The following is an 18,376-nucleotide window of genomic DNA, read 5'->3' on the forward strand; positions in this document are numbered from 1 at the left end:
GATTTTTATGATGAAACAGGAAAAAAACCAAACCAAACACCTCACTTACAAATGCCACAGGAATACATCTTACTGTTACTTGCCAACATTATTCCCTCTGGTATTCCCTACTTCAGGAAAGGAATAAAGCATCTATCTGGAAACACTATCTTTCAGTGACAGGACTCTTTTTGAGCGCTATCTGAATCTAAAATTCAATTTCAGTCACTTTGAAGGTTTTGGTGCCACATACAAATAACTACAGGCATACAGAAACTGGTGTTCTTTCCATGTTATCAAAGCCTGCTCCTTCCTGTGCTGTTTTGTTTTAATAGATTTAAACTGAGGAAAAGACAACCTTAGTAAAGGAATCACTGATAAAAAAAAGAGCAACTAAGGCTTTACTCATAAGCCTAAAAAAAAAGTTTTCTAAGCTTTGGACTGAGTTAACATTTTAATAAAGAAAACAAAGTTTATTTGATAATAGAACTACAGATTCAGTTGTAGTCAAGATATGAAAATAAGACACGATAAACGTATGTGCGCTGAGAACAGAGAGGCAGCAACGAAGCTCACTGTCAGGGAGAGCAGGAAAGAGCTTCTATTTTAAAGATGGAAAAGCCGCCAGGAAAGAGAGGGTGGAGACCTTTATCTGGCACACTCACTGCTGTATTCTTGCCAAAGGTGGTAGCTATTTTGATCACACGGTAGGTAAGTTAGCAAGGATATGAAAAGGGGACTAACCCTCATAACTACAAGTCGATGGCAGATGGTCTCAAATAAGGAAGAAAATACCATTATTTATCACAGTATAGAGTATCAATAACTTAATTAGGGAAAACGGTTGTGCTTACCATCCCTTCTGCAGTGCTTCTGAGAGCCTATGTGTTAAGGAATGGAAATGTCTCTGGGCTTGGGCATAGCAACTGTCTGTCTACATCATCTTTATAAGGATTCAGGCAGCTGCGTATTTTAGGTGTCCAGATTGGCACAATTCTGTATGAGAAATCATCAAGTGCATGATCCTCAGCATCCTCTTTGATTATCAACCATAGCCAAGATGAAGTTTTGGCGTACCCTACTGCTATCATGTAGAACTCATCAAAAGGTTTAAACTCGACCAACTGTCCCAGTTTTGTTCAGTTCTTTTCTTGAACACCATCTTCCTATGTTTTGTCCGAATATAATACAGCAAAACATTCTTGTTGCCCCTAAGCAGTATTCCTATCGACTTCCATCAAGACATCTATTTATGTCTTCGTTTAGGACTCCCTGAATCTTTGCTGTTATCTCTCCTGAGGCCAGCGAACTGAATTTGACTTGACTGTGTGTCAGCACTGAAACATGGAAATACCTTCCAGTGTCTAAAACCAGAGTCACACAAAATACTCAATCCTGCTACTTGGGACGGGATGCAATGTAGACGGAAGACTGTTAACTGTCAACATACAGCTTGTAGCACCATGTGACCTCAAAAACGCTGCTACTTTGTAATTTCCAGGAAGGTGACATTACTAGTGATTCCAGCAGGGCAAAATCACACAGCAGTATACACACTTACATGAATTTCAAATTTACAAACTTTGCTAAACATTTCTATCAGCACACAAAGTTTAGGGTAGTTACTAAAATTGTAACTGCAGTCAGGGAGCATACGATGAAAGAAAAACTGTCTGTTTGCACATGAATTCAGACAAATCCAAAGCTGAAAAAGCCTCAAACCTCTTAGCCTGAAACATTCCACTTTTTTTGTGAGTGCAAGAATAACAAAATGAAAGAAGTAGACAAGCAAGAAGCAGCTACCTGACATGATCACGTCTAAAATAAAAAAATCTGTTATGTCAGTTCTAATCCAGTTACACTGAAGTGATCACTGTTCTCTACTAACAGCTGACATACACTGAGAAGTAGTTACTACTCCTTCTCATTGCCATAGTTACTTGCAGTACTAATTTAAAGAATTTTTTTCCCCCAGAGGACAGGCAAAACTTTACATCAAGGTAACACTAAATTCATAAGAAAAGACCAATTCACAGCTTTATTTTACCTGCACTACACAATGATGCCCCAGTAGCTACTACTAGAGAGCTAACTGGCCCAGTAGTTTAAGCCTAGCGGCTCGTATTTAATCCAGAATTTTGATGGTGGTGTGGTTTGAAGACCAAACTTCAAGTTGTTTATGGCTTTGTTAATCTTCAGAACTCCTATCAGCTGAGAATTTTAATAGATTCTTCAATAAAATCTGAGAAAGGAGATCAGAGAGTTCGTTCTATTGGCAAAGGCTAGAACAGCTAGAAAGGAAGAGAAAATCTTCATGACTGTTCTGGAAAAAAAAAAAAGAGTTGACAGAAGTGGCTTTGAGGTATCGAAATGTGGAGAATATTTTCAGGATATGTAAAGACAATTCCATTGCCAATTTTGACTCAAATGTTTCTTAAGCAAATATTGAAATTGTTTAGCTTCAGGATAGGACGGTTATTCCACTGAAGCGATACAGCCTGGGGGTGTGTGGGGGGTTTTGTTTGTTTGGTTTTTTGTTTGTTTGTTTTGGTTTGGTTATTTAAGGCAATTTAAGGCAAACAACACATATGAGTTTAAGGGATTGTTCCCATCTCTGCACACTTGCAAACACACTAGGAAAGTTCATGAAAAAAAAAAAAAAAAAAAGAGAGAAATACAAAGTGTATAAACTATAATGGTTTAGAGCTCCTCTCAAGAACCAATAGAGTTGAAGTGAGCTTGAATTGCAGTCTTGTCCAAATTACAGGAAAGAGTAACCAGTCTCTACAGACGCAACCTTAGTTAGGAATGAATGCTAGGCATACCATCACAACTTAATCTGAATTACTAAATCAAGATAATCACAGTTTAATGTGAATTACTAAATCTAAGTAATTGTATCATGGAAAAACAAACCATAAAATAGACATTCAAAAGATAATTTCAGAGAACGCGTATGCAATTCTCTCTCTTTTTACAACTGAGTTTAGTAGCTTAGTTGTACTGCATACATGATAGCAATACCTAACACAGAACATACCTATTGAGACCAACTGCCTTTCCTGTAATTTGGAGAAGAGTGCTATTCAAAATCCCTTCAGCTCCTGAGAGGCTATAAAAGCAGATATTCCTCATTCAAATAAGTGTGTTGCTGTATATAAAATTCTTTCAAATACTTCAAGGGAGCAGTAGCAGATTTCAGCTAATAGAAAATGCCCTGTTATCCAAAGATTATTCTTTATGTATCCTTTGTAGTCTTATCCAAGAAGATTAGGGAAAGATAGATGGAGGATATACTATTGTGCATGGAACTTACTAAAATAGGTAGCTGTCAATTTCTAATAATTTCATCTCCCAAAAAACCCAACTTCAAAAAAGACAAAGCTTTCTTCGTACATCTTTATATTATGGTAAGGGAATAGGAAAAAAAAAAAAAAAAAAGAGAACAGGAAAACACAATTCATGGTGATAGGAACTACTACAGCTTCAATTGATTGCACTTCTTCACTCATGAAAATCTGATATATTTTTCAAAAGCAGCTTCCATTTAAGAAGGAGTTGGGGAAACATTCTGGCAGTATGCAAAAGAAAAAAAAAAAAGATATGCAAATTGATCCCAACTTCATTACTTGAACTGCTAGGAAACTGGTTACAACTAAGCAAGGAAAGCTTCTTTTTTTTCTCCCCTAAGAGAAATACAGTTTGCTTACAATAACTAGCAAAAAAATAAGATTCTTCACTGTTCAAATAGTTCAATGAATCTTTAAAGAAGCAATTTTTAAGAGTCTTACCTCCGCTGTGGAAACAAAGGAGTCCGTTGATGCAATGCTTAATGTATCTCGAAGGCAGAAATCATCCGTATTATCCTTCACAGTAATGTCTGTATTTTTATCTTTAAAATAAAAAAAACCCAAACTATTAGACTGTCAGAAAAATCCACTGAAGTCTTGAAAGTGTGTTTGATGTATACTTTAACATAGTACTTCATTTGGAATGCACAACATTGTACTGCTATGAGAGTAAATTCTTATGACTTGCTAACGTATAAGGGTGACTATTTTTCTGTTTTTAAAGTGGACTTACAAATGTCATCTGCAATCAAGAGAGAGAAGTAAAAAATATTTCCCCGTGGGTTTTGCCTTTTCTTTGATAGACTTCTAACTCTATTTAAAGATATTACTTTGCTATATTGATCTAAATCGTCTGTTAAATTTTTTACTTGGCTGTGTTATGTAACCAATGCTCAATGTTTTAGTAACCAAGAAATACTGTTCTAAATGAAAGCCATTAATAAAAAACAGGTTTCAGCTTCACTTGAATTTGTTTCATTTTCTACTCTCATGCCTTTTTTCACTTGCTGGTTCCTCAGAAGAGCAAGTGAAGTTTTTTAATCTTCTGTGTATCCTCTTTCCCCAACAAGCTTTTCCATTGAAATAACACAGCCAGAAACATTTCCTATAGTACTAGAATTCTACTAGAATTCTTAATGTCTTTAAAATAACTGATATTTTATGCTTAAAATCATCTGTAATACAGTTTCTCTCAGTTGTCCTTTATTTTATTCTCAGTTTTCAACTGTTGCACGTTACTAGCATACATGGTTTTTGTTTTCACCGTACAGAAACATTGAAAGTCGTTAAGTCAGTAAGTCAGACTGTGGCTTGATGTGCCCCATACTACATTCTCAGTAGAGCAACAGCATTTATTTTGGGTTACTTTACCTTCAGACATTACACATGCATTGCTAAAATCTGTTTTATTTCCAACAGCCAGCAGCAACCAGCTACCCAATGTCATCCAGATCTGTTGCTACAGCAATACTTCATAAAAAACACTATTACATAGCAAAGTGGCCAAACGCCAATATACCGGAATGGTTTACTCATCAATTGAAACGCTACAAATCCACATAACTTAACTATGATTTTGGTGGTTGTTATGGTTTTATTAGTTACGGACTTGGAACAACAGCTCAAAAATTGCACATAACAATAAATATCTGTCTTTGAGACTATTCACTGGGGGAAAAAATTATTAAAAGTTTGGACACAGATTTTACTAGCTTGTGCTAGGTAGATTCCAACTTGTAATCACAACTTCACCAATATTCATATGAAAGTCTCTGATTTTTTTCAGATCATTCTTCGTAGTTTGTTCTTTTTTCTGACCTCTTAAAACCAAGAGAAAAAGTACAACAGCATCCAAGTTGGTTGGGAAACAATCACATACTGGAATTTGAAGACAGAAAACCCAACTGTGGTTTGTAAAGTATTTGCTTGGGGTCTGATAAGAGCAGACGGGTAACATGATGTTTCCTTCTTATTTCTAGCTCATCATTTGCATTAATCCCCCTCTAATATTACATTAAATGCTTTTCTAATACCACTTTTTCACATGAGCAGTTTCTGAAACTGCAATAATACCGTCAAACATAGGGTACTACAGGGATGTATAGGCCTGTTGCAGATTTTTCCACTGAACCTCTCCTTTTGGCTAAGTTGTTTTCCATAATAAATTGCAATTAAAACAAAAGTTTCTACATCTCACAGTTAGAAAAGCCCTCCAGCACCTGGTTCAAGTGCAACCCAAAGAAATATTATTTTCCATGATCCTCCCAGTCTGTAGGCAACATGCAAAACTTACTTCATGAGAAATAAGCAGCTATATTCATAAGCTGCAATGCAAAGTATAACTCCTACAAGAGTAAACCATGGGCCATACTGGTAAAGATCTTACTGATGGCTTTAATGAAGATGTTAACGTAAGGACCCAACCTTTATGTACACAAAGTGCAGTTGTCAAGTAGTCTCATATATCAACTTATTCATAATCCGTGAACATCTCCACCACCCTCACTGGGAAGTCCCAACTATACCATGAACTGAAGCCTCAAAGACTTTGGATATTGTCTTATAATTACTGTGCTGCTGCTGCTATATCGACCTTCGAGATCATCAAGTCCAACCATTAACCTAACCTGACAAAACCACTTCTAAACCACATCCCCAAGTATCATGTCTACCCTTTTTTTTTGTAAACACCTCCAGGGATGGTGAATCCACCACCTACCTGGGCAGCCTATTCCAATGTTTGATAACCCTTTCAGTGAAAATTTTTTTCCTAATATCCAATCTAAAGCTCGCCTGGCATAGCTTGAACCCATTTCCTCTCGTCCTATCACTTGTCACTAGGGAGAAGAGGTCAGCCCCCACCTCTCTAAAACCTCCTTTCAGGTAGTTGTAGAGAGTGATAAGGTCTCCCCTCAGCCTCCTCTTCTCCAGGCTAAATGTGAGTTTATAGCTCAATGACAACACCACATCCCCAAACTGACACTGAAGTATTTAACACTGGGCTATGTGATTGATTACATACAATTGGGGATAACGCTATTTAACTAAAATTTATTCTGCATATATGTAAAAAAATAATTAGTGTAAGTGAAGGAACCCCAGAGTTTCCAGCCCAGAATACCACAGGTTCTTCTGCAGAGCATCCAGCCTGCTACAGATTACAGGAAGCTCTAGAGATAATAAGATTTTGAATACATCTATATTTGCTGAAGAAGTCATAATTCCAAGTTTTCTAACATGGGCCTAAAACTGTCACCTAGACAGTGTGTTTTTAACATAATAGTTAAATATGGAATCTCTGTGTTTTCACTCAAAGAAAATTGTCACTGTTGCAAAAAAAAAAAAGGCACAAAATTTGCATGTTATGGCAAACAAAAGAAAACTGATTAAAAAAAGGTTGGCTACGCTGAGTGAAATAATACCTTTGGCAAGTGATATGTGCACAAAAAAAGCACAGCCTCCCCAAAGAAAACAAAACAGCCTTGTCAGCTATTTCTGACTTTCTGGCCACCACCACTCTAATACCCTGAAATACCCTCAGCCAAGCAGGTGCTTATCAATACCCACGCTGTGCAGAGAGGACACTGTTAAGAAAATGTTAGGGTGAAAATTAAGTTACAGCTGGAGTACATACCATGCAAGTACCAGGAGAACATTCTTAGACACAAGAACACGAAGAAAAAGAGACAGCAGCACAATGAGACTCCTGGAATGAACAGCTGCAAGAGGAACCCACCCACCAGCGCCTGCAACTGCTCACACAGTCTTATGTAGTCTAATACCTTCAGGAAAGGAATACTAGTGAGTATGTGATCTTCAAATATACTTTACTTATTTGAGAAGCCAGGGAGTTATTTTGGGTTCATTTATATTTGTAAAGAGGACAAAGTAGAGTTTCAGACACAATACTGACAACAGTAATTGCCATAAGACTCTTGGTTGTAGAGCCTTAAAATGCATACACGGTTCTAAAGTCAGATTAAGGGTATTAAAAAATGCTAACAATATGGAGTATTGCTAAAGCTTGTGAAATTAATCCTAGCTTTATAAGACTTTGCAAACAACTACCTATTTGAAACGAAGCAGGATTAAAAGACCCCCAACAAACCAGAACAAAACTACTTTCACATCTATTCAGAGAGTATTAATCTAATACTTACTTGTCCTGTGCTCTGGCAGGTTCATGTGGTAAGACAGACCACAAAACCAACCCTCTAAGCTCTCATAGCAAAACCCAACCTTACAGATGGAACTGCACACAAATTACCTTTTTTAGCATTCAATTGTGAAGTATCCACCATCAGATAATGTTTTAAAATTCTGTAAACTTTTTATATGTTATCTTCCCTCCAACCCTGAATGAAACATGGCATGAGTTTGCAAATGAGTTTGGCACTTATGTGCAGCAGTTAAAAAAGGAAAGCACTTATCTACTGGCAAAGAGCTCACTGGGAGTTAAGGAATTTAGCTCTGAGTGCCACCGTTAAAGCCGTGGTTTCCTATTCTCCCCAGCCCTCCCACTTCAGTGGAACATCAGTGCAGTCATACATCATGAGCAGGAAAGCAGGATGAGAAAGGAGAGATCTGGTAGACTCCAAAGAGGAGAAAACCTTGCGAAGGAATGCCCTTATGAAAAGTCAGGGTACCCTGAGAGTAGCAGGGGCCCAATATTCTGCCAGGCTACCACACAGCTGGCCACTGTGTTGTGTGCTTGTCATGTCCCTTAGATGTGTGGCTTCATGCCTGGACAAAGGAATTACAATAATCAAGTTCAGAGAGCCCAGAAGCATGAATTACTACATAATTCAGTTTCAAAAGAATGTGTCACAGTCTTCTAGCTGGTCACAAGTGGCACAGTGGCTTGTCACCACTGTTGCTGAAGCCTCCAAAAGCAGCTTTATTTACGTTTATAAATAGTCATAACTCTGAGAGTGTTGACTGAATATTCATTAAAGAAAATCATCAGTCCTACCAAGTAGCTACTAATGTATTACATGAAGTCTTGCAGGAGGCACCTAGAAAGCAGTGAATTTTACTTTATGTCTTATTTATAAAAAGAAAACAATCCCAACCTTCAGATGGCACCTTCTGATGACTGGGTCACATAGCAACAGGTTAAAAGAGGCAAGCCAATAACGGAGCAGGGTCCCCACACACCATTCTGGATTTAACACTTACTGTTGAACTATGTGTTTACATTCACCAGTAATCCAAATATCTGGGTTTGAGAAAGCGCCTATAGCTGGAGGCATCTCACCTCACTGTATATAAAAAAAGCTGTTATTGACTTCAGCATAAAAATATATTCCAGGTCAGGGTCTTTTAAAAATATCTGAACAAGTCTTGTACTCTACCAGTACATCAGCACATATCACGAGTTAAACTTGTCTCATGGTTCTCTGTTGGGACTGCTCTGATGCAAACTGAAGTGACAGATTCCTTTAAAAAAAACAAAACAACACAACACTCCTCCCACGTGCTCACACCTCCAGTAGGCCCCTGGTGTGAACACACAGCTTCTGCTCACCAGTATTTGACTGGGAACTCAGCAACCAAAGCAGTGGTTTAATGGAAAGGAACAACTGGGGAAAACTGAGTATGGGACAGCACTGAGTACTTAGCATTTGCAATTACACCTTCCTCCTAGTACTCGCAGACCTGCAGAACTGCTGAGCCTTCACATTACATCCTTAACAAATACCTTAGTAGTTTTCATGCAGAGAATAATCTTCTGTTTTTGTGCAAACAGAAGGCCAAATCTTACTTCCTCAGTAAAAGCTGACTCAACGGAGCTTTCATAATTATTTCCAAGTACAGCTATAATCTTCAAGGTGCACATAAAAGCCTTCCACTATAATACTCTCACACAGGTATAAAAAGGCCCATTTTCCAAGACACTGGATGCTCACCTAATTATCATTATGCAAAACACAAGATGTTCTTCATTCACACTATGTTCTGTATTTATTACTTTGATGTTATTCTTAAGACAAAAGGAGTACAAATGATTAAAAGCTGACTTAAAAGCATGTGCACAGATGACAGCAATAGATTCTCCATGCTCACGTATAAATAAGTAGAGAATGCACATAAAAATTGAATAGTACAATCCATTAAGTTTACATACATAAGCAATAAAATCCACCTGAAAACTGAAGTGTACTTATTTGCAATATTTGTCATCTGGAAAAGGATACAACTTGCCCAAGATAACTTTATAACCTTCAAGAGATTTTCCACATACTTTGGAAAGAAATAATAGCAATTTCTGGAATGTTTATAATAATTTGGTTATTTATAGACCTCAAGATACTGACTTTGTCCGTGAAGTTGTATTATCTGCTGAGCACTACATATTTAATGATGTTTAAAACAAAACAGTGTGGCTACTGCTCTTATAATATAAAACAGTAAAATCAAGCACCTTGAATGCTCTCATCTAGCAAAGGTAAAGACAGCACAAAGTGCTTGTGCATAAGTAATCATTTTAGTCTCTCCAAGTAAAAAACAAATATACTTAAGAAAGGAATTTAAGTGTAATTTATTTCCTGTAATCAACAGGTACATTAAATAACTCCAGAGTATTAGGAAATATTATATAGCTTTGATATTCTTGAAGAGTGATAAATCAAATTATTCTTTCAACGTTTAAACCTGCTAAACAACTCTTCCATAAATTTGATAAGTGAATTGCAATATTTTCTGATAGCTGCAAACTTTTTAAAGCAAAGAAATTATCAAAAAGCTAGAAATATCATTTTGTTATAGAGAATGTGACCTGTGAAAGCTGTTCCTGAATCACTGTGGCATGCTTTATCGTGGAACTAAAATCTCAAAATAGAAAGACCATGAGGAACTCTGCAATTCAAATCTCAGAGGTGGCATAGTAAACACATGTAGTGCTAGATTGCCAAAACCTGAGTTTTAAGAAAATAAAGCAGCATCTAATATGTATCTTATAACCTAAACTAACACATCATACGTGCTGACAGCTGAGAAATCAATTTAGTAAACACACAATAAATGTATGTTTATGTTATGTTTTCTGGTTTACTGCTCCAACTCTCTGCTCGACATAGACATATGATCCTGAAACACTTTTGAGATGTATATCCTGTGTAAGCTACTTGTCACTTGGGTCTCTCTATCACACAGCTTTTCATTCATTTGAAAATGTAGACTTTGATGATTCGTAACTGCACATTATAAGGTTCTACATTTACACATTGTTACAATTTTATGCAACTTCTTTGCTTCACCCTGAAGCTAAAAATCAGTGGATCTTCCCTGACTTTAAGGTTTAAATCCCTATCCTTTACAGAAGAATTTGATTTCTGACCACCCTGCTTTTTTCCAGTCTAATAGTTTACATAACAGTTTCTGTACTTGTATTTCATTTGAGAGAGAAGATCTGGCAACCAAGTTTGCTCACCTCTCTAATTTGGACAGACTCTATTTAGATGAATGTGCAACACGAAGTTGTCACTGTTTCCTCTTCATAGAGGCGCTCCATTCTCCTGTAGTTCTGAAAGAATCACATCTATTTTGGCCACAGCAAAAAGTCTAGTTTGAATTCCAGTGCTGCTTATTTTAAAACTTAGGCTGTTCACTGGAGATTTATAGCACAGCACTGTGAAGACTGCCAGATACCTTAGTCATCAGATTTGAACGTCACTGCCTTTTCTTAGTTCTTCACATCCCAAAAACAAGCGCAACCTACCGCTATTTTTGCACAGACACTTTCTAGTGACAATGGAATGGTCTGTTCAACCACATTCAGTGTGATAGTACATTAACTCATTGTGATGCAAAACTGATTCAAAATGCAGTGTCATATTTACAGAAGGAAGTACAAGGTTAACTTTGAGGCTTACACATCTAGAATTAGCTCCTTTAATACCTTTCCTATGCCAGAGGCCTCCCTAAGCAGGTTAGGTAGAAAAGTCTTCTCACCAGACTTGAGAGAGGAGCCTCAAAAGTAAGTGAACTTATCCCTTTGGCCTCAGTTCTACTACACCTGTGTCAGTCTACTGAAATCAGTGGGTACTTAAAGCAAGATGTTTACACGAGTGCATTACTACAGCATCCCTTGCTTCTTTCCAAGGCAGTTCCTCGCCACCTTCTTGGCTTTTCCACCATGCATCATTTCATAGAAGAGCCCAGAGTAGCACACAGAGTGCAGAAAAATAACCAGCAACTGTTGCTCAGCTCCTGAAACTTGTTGCTTTAAAAAGTTTCCTAATTTGTTACATTAAAAAAAAAAAAAAGGAGAGAGTAAACAGTTTAGTATGTTAGCATATAGACTATTTTGTTGGACACAGCACAAGGGTATGGGACCATCCAACATGTTCTCTTCAAAGTAAGATTTTAAACACAAGATTGCTGGAAAGGTTTTCCTTTAGCCGTTATATTGTGCTTCAGGGATGTTGACATTTCAAAGCAAGTGAGACAGACTGACAAAAGGAACCCCCATATTCATTTGTTTTCCCATTAAAAAAAAAATAATATACTGTCTAGCAGTTGGTAATTCTACTTACATATATAAAGACAGTATCAGAAAAGAAAGACTGATACTTTTCTATCCCCAGAATGAATAGAACGATAGAAAGACACAAGCAACTATATAACTGGTGATCCTCAGTGAAAAAAACATCAAAAGATGCAAATATATATATTTGATTTGGACTAACATTTGGATTCTGGATTCAGAATGGACACTCTAGCATATTTGACACAGGCAAACTCTGTAGGTACAGCACAATAATCCTAGTCTTCATTTGAATTTCAAGGCAGAACTGTCTTACAGAATTCTGCAGACTCCAGTGAAACTGCTCGGCAATGTGACTGGTTCCTGCAAACCCAGCTACACACAGCATACAATATAAGAACCTAAATTAGCAAGACAGATGCTTAACTTTAAACAGTAAGACCTAAAGAATATCTTAAGTGGCCTACTGATTGGGGCCTGCTTGCATTCCACTTACCCCCAAGAGTAGGAAAGAATGAGATAAGAATCCTTAAACAGTTGCACTGAACAAAGAGTTCTTCCTCTGGATCTTTGGTTTACTAAATAACACCAGTTACCAAATTTACATTAAAAAAAAACCAAACCAACAAACAAACAAATTAATAACACGATATTTTGTTACTAATGCATTTAGCAACCTTATAAATACTTGAATTATAATGTAAGTAATGATTAGTGCAACCTGACCCTGGAAGACAGCTTTATACTGATTAGCAGCTACTCAAACAGATGTAGTTAAAGCTGCTATCCAGCATATACGTTAGTTATCTATGGTAAATTAAAGTAAAATAAAGCAAAGCTTGAATAATAAAGAATGTACATAGTTTAGGCTATCTGGAAATATGTATATGTTTAACTTTAAATACTTGCTGCCTATCTGCATGTAGAACAAGGGTAGCTTTAAATAGCAGTCGAGAGAATAAAGCCTGGTGTGATCGACACGTGCTCTTGAATCAGCTACACTACAGCACTTTGCTATAAACAGGATTATTAGGTAAGGTGGGACATAATGCACAGATCAGATATCCCATAAAGAATTAGAGAATTTACAGTAATTTTTAAAAAAAGTTTCGCTTGAGCAAAAGGGAAATAAAACACATCTCAAACCCAGTTATTTTTTTATAACAGTTTTAGTAATTAACTGCATAAGTACATGCATGAGAGAAAAACAACTCATCAATAATAAATTTTACTCCCTCTGTTGCTGTTCTTGTTCACAGAACCTTTTGCTATAACTTTCCACAAAAATGGATTTACTCCCACATATAGATAAAAGGCCTTTAGGAATTAAATACTTACACAAGCTACTTGAGCCTCACAGTGATAGAGTAAACAAAATCCCCCCAAAACTATATGCCTGGTAAATAAATGTGTATTGCTGTAGTGATGGGATATGGCTAGTGCTAAATAACAAGCCCAGCAAACAAAAGTCATTGAAGACTATGGATATGCTACAAGCATTTATGCCAGGCTGATGGGTCAGAGCCTTTGACTTACACATCAGCAAGACTTAAACATTGCAGACATATCAGTTAAGAAAAGTTGTTAGCTTTGTGTCTGTGTGCACTCAGACACAATGGTTTCACTTTAAGCCCTTGAAAATAAATTTCAGACAGAAGTTTATCTATTTCAGTCCTAACTGAACTATTGAATTAATAAAAACTATCGCAGAGAGCTACATTTGATGATTTTATATGATTCTGTTAATGTTCCATTCTGTAATTGTGCTCAAAAGCAATCGGAAAAGCTCAAAATGTCGTTTCTGCACTTTCAAAATTAAGCTATCAAGCTAAGCAAGCTCATTTCCTTTGAAGCCTTCTCAAACTCTAAACTATCACTGTCTATATCTCCCCCACCCCATTCTGGCCCTCCTTCCTTCATTTCACCCAAGAATGTTTCAGACAAGCCTCTCTTAAAAATACACTTTAATGCAAGAATAAATTGTTTTAGTAGAAGTTCTAAAACAGGAATTAGCCCAATGGACCAAAACGTGTTCTTGATCATCAGTTTATATAACCTCCCACTGCAATACTCTAGCCAGAAAAATAAACACTTATCCTGCCCTCACTACTTGCCATCTGTCTGCTATCATTTTTCCTGCCTCTGGAGCATTCATACTTACAAGGTATATCAACACATAGAAGTTAAGTGTATATACATTCGTTTTTGTAAGAAGAAGAATTTGTAAACTATAACTTGTTAAGAATATACCAAAAGAACATGCGAGAGGAGAAAAAAGGAAAAAAAAAAGCAACTCCCTGCCTTTGGAAAGCTGTTTCCACTTATTCCACACATCGCTTTTCAAAAGCATTCAAAATGAAGGCAAGTGGTTATTAAAACAAGCCCTAATGTGTGGGAAAATGATCAGTTTTCTTTACACAAAAAGGCGTCAAATACGTGTACTTTTTTAAAAGGTTCTAAAAAAATGGAGAAGCTTTGACCAAAACTAAGCACTAGAATGGTCAAAAAAAAAAAAAAAAAGATGCAAAAAGAATGCCCAAGAAATATGCCTTTAAAGTAGTGTTAGTCGTGTGTTTGCTGTTGTGGGGTAAGTGATAAACACACAGATAATACAGTGTGCATTAACTAGTTGTAATTGAACACTAACTGCATAAACTGTTATACAAATGTTCCTTACTCATGTAAGGAACTGGAACAGCTTCATTACATTTCCCTTTTTTTTTATCAGGGATTTAAAATTGATGGGCAGAGAAGAAAGGAAAAAAAGGGAGAAAGTAATTAAACTTTGCATGGGTAACTATGTGGAACCGTGAAGCCTAGGCTAAGAAGAGATCTGGGGAAAGAGGCAACTGCAGCTGCTCACGTGTTGTAAAGAACGAGCAGAAACAGTTGAGAAATAGCACATGGATTTTGTGTTAGAAGGACTGAGTAGGGAAGCACAGGGAAATTAAATCAGGTAGGTGGATTGTGGCTCAATTACAAGCAGCCTTTAGAGCTAAAGGGAAGAACAGGTTGTATTTCATTTTAAGAGAAATTCCTGAGGGAGAGAGACAGCTTAAGAGAGAGGAATAATCTGGTCAGAAAAATGAGCAAAGGTGATTTTTATAAACAACAGTTAAGTCCATGTGAGAAAAGCAAGTTTTAAATGGAAAAGGCAAGACATGAGAACGTGTCAGGAGTCAAGAAGTGAGAGAAACGAGGGCTTAAACAGGAGTTTTGGTGTGGACAGAAAGAAGACAGGTTTCAGGGATGCCATTTAAGGAAAAGCAACAAGGTGTATAAATAGCCTGCGCGGTTGGATCTAAGAGCAAAGCTGTTGGGCAAACGGCAACAAGGGTCCTCAAAAATCAGAAACAGACTTTCTGATCTTACTGGAAGTGTTTTCAGAAATTTCTATCCATATCAGCTTGCAAGCTAACATACAGTAAGTGACCTTGAGTTCTCCAATGCTGGTTCAGCGTACAGTAAAATCTTGAGCCACTGCTGAAAAGATTTCAGCTAATCTGTTTCACTATGCAATGAAATGGCATCTGAGCTTCAGCTTTTAAGATAAACACAAACACACGCTCCAGGTTATCAGAGGATAAAGATACAGATTATCAAATACTAATCTTTTTCAGTACCAATAACTTCACTACAGGTCCATGCAAAGCTATTTTGAGTTCTTAGTACAGTATTGCCAAAATTAATGGCTATCACTAAGAAAGCCAAGCATTATAATATTTTCATAGACACAACATTTGCAGAAATATGTTTGTTTACAGTTTTAAGTTGAACTTGTAACCACCAATCTTACTCTGCTATTCAACATTGTGCTTAGGTGCTTTCTGGTAAAGAATTTTGCTGAAGGTGATTTAGAAAGGAAGTGTTACTAATATCAGACAAATGCGCCTTTAAAGGAATGTCTTAAATATTATTGATAGCAGAAGACATACTATCCAGTTCAGACATCTGCCCACTGAGTATCTACTGTGAGTTAGAAATAAGGAGTTGCAGCAATAAATTGCAATACAAGAGACCTCACAGTGAAATGCAGTAAGCTTCAACTGTAACTTCCACAAACTTAATGCATATTTTGAACATAATTTAGCTATTACATTTTTTTAAAAATAGGATTGGAATAACTTTTCTGGGCTTTTCCTCAGACTTAGTAATACTGTTTTCTTTCTTTTATAGGAGCATTTCTTGGGATGAATATAATTCCACACTTAAAGAAAAACTGTTTTCTTTTGTTTTGATTTCAATTGTTTCAGCCACCAGAAAAAGGTTTTGTTGTTCTCCAAGACCTGAAGAAATCGTTTAATGTAAATTTACCTTCAAGGTGACAAAGCAAGCAAAAGTTTTCAAGCTAACTTTAAAGTACAGTAACTTTTCATGATATTTTGTAGGATGTAATACTAGAGCACACCTAAGTAAATTACTACAGATTGCTCACATCCTCATTGGAGCCTGAGAATTATAAACAGAAACATTTCTTGTCCGTAACCAAATAAAACAATACTCTCAATCTAAAATGTTTCCATTAACATTTCAGAGGCAGAAAAGAAAATACAGGCCCTAGACATTCATCCACGGCCAGTAAAAAATTATAGAAGTCTGTGTTAATAAAAATATATTAAAAAAAAAGCTTTCAACAGCTTCAATGATTATGCATAGATTTTTTTGTTTTGTTTCAAGAGTAGCTGGAGAAAAGGTTTCTAATATGTAAATATGTTCTCCAAAGATTTTTGTCACTAGGTTAAAGGCTGTGCTTATTCTCTCCAAAATGCCAGGCATATCTTTGAGTGTGAGAAGAAAATTAAAAAAAGAAACAGACAAACCTTCCAGCAAAACCACCCAACAACACAGACTTTTGTGAGAGATCTTTTACTGCAGTAGCTCAAACAATTAATTTGTTTTAAATTGTGTAATTAATTTGAAATAAAAAGTAAATATTTTTAAAACAAAAATGTAATCAATGCATAGGTTTTAATATTATTATCGAAAAGTTAAGGGCCAGTGTACACAAGTCACCATTAGTTTGAGTGCCAGCATTCCCATACAGTACAGTAGAAATCAAAATAATAATATGAAGTATTAGGAATTCAGTACTGACAAGGAGCCCTACAATTTGAGAATTTTCCCCTCTGACCTGCAATTCTGCTAGTAAGTAAAGCTATTGTTTCTCTCCTAACTCTTTGCATTCCTCTCAAGTTAGCTCAATTAACATTTCAGTGTGCTAGAAATGACCTAAAAAGAAAAGAAAAAAAGAATATAAAAAAAAAAGAGAACTTTCTTCAAGGACAGACTACAGAAAGTATTGGAAGCTTTTAACCCTCTACCCGCTCACATTCACCACTCAGAAATAACAAGATGAATATTTTGTTGCACAGTTTTCTGCCAATTGCCTCCTTCCTGATTCAGTGCAGCTTATGCCTGCCTCAGGAAAGCCTGTTTCTAGGCTTCCCGTGTCGTTTCACAGTCCTAAGAAGATCAGCATAAAAACAACAGCAGTTTAGCCCTATATTTTTGTTCTAATTTCACGTTCAGAAATATTTCTGCTAAAGAAATCCTATTTTAGCTTGCTGGTTTATATGATGATTCTTAAAGTCCAGTGGAGAACACAACAAAAATGAACATAATTGCATTCCATTATTTCATCTATTTAAAATGCAAGTCTTTTCCAGGGCTGTATTTGTTGTTCATAACTCAACAATATCATACAGAGTTTAAAATTATTATCTGAAGGGGTTTTTTTGTTATTATTATTTTTACTATTAATAGAATTCTATGAACAGGGAGAAAAGGTATTTATTTTATACCTGTATCTTCTGCACTTCTAAAAGTTGAATATCAAGAATCAAACAAAAGGCAATTAGACTACAGCATACAACCACTTCAGGTGATGATTGCCTGCTCTGACAAGTCACCTTTTACCTGTCACAGCAGACAGAAGAGAAGCACTGCACTTTAGGCCACGTCATTAAAGACAGTGGTTGCAGTGACAAGCTATTATTCTATGCCAGCAAGGTCCCAGGGAACTCATTCCTGACTTTCCCATGTAGTATGTCATCCTATTCTCCTCCAAAAGGCTGTTTCTCAAAGCTGGTTGGCAAATTGTTTATCATGCCAACCAACTTCAACTAGTAAGTGGGTCACAAAATGAAAAGCAAGTCTAGTACAATTGATCAATGGCAGCACCAAGACCTTAATTTGATTAGGTAGAGGGAAGCAATGACCTGGGAAGAACAACATTTAAAGGTTTTGAGAAGGAGCAACATCTGTGACTAGCAGACAAGTAAGGGAGAGAGTGGTTTCAAAGCCCCAGAAGTTCAACAGAAGACTTTACAGAGAAAGCTGAAAAACAGAAATTGATGGAAAATTTTACCTTTGTAAGTCTCTGACCAAATTTGCAGTTTGTTATAATAGAAGGTTTCCAAATAAGAAGTGCTACTCATTTATGTCTTTTGATACACTTGATATCATTTGTCCAACTGTCAGAGCCCTGTGTCCAGCTGTGGCTAATCACAAGTGCTTCAGATGGAGAAAATGGAAGAAAAATCCACAAACTACATCTAAC

At 36.5% G+C, this 18,376-nt stretch overlaps 1 protein-coding gene across 1 annotated transcript in view; it reads right to left on the reverse strand.

Annotated features, from left to right (window-relative positions):
- MIGA1 (mitoguardin 1) overlaps positions 1 to 18,376 on the reverse strand; it is a gene marked incomplete at its 5' end in the record, with an annotated part of 39,822 nt that overhangs the window by 11,502 nt on the left and 9,944 nt on the right. Inside the window, one exon of the mRNA XM_082483586.1 lies at positions 3,771 to 3,871. Coding sequence (XP_082339712.1) covers positions 3,771 to 3,871 — 101 coding nt within the window. The remainder of the gene's footprint in view (positions 1 to 3,770; positions 3,872 to 18,376) is intronic.

The sequence above is a fragment of the Vanellus vanellus genome, assembly GCF_965231255.1.
Source record: "Vanellus vanellus genome assembly, chromosome: 5".
In the NCBI taxonomy this organism is placed as follows: domain Eukaryota; kingdom Metazoa; phylum Chordata; class Aves; order Charadriiformes; family Charadriidae; genus Vanellus; species Vanellus vanellus.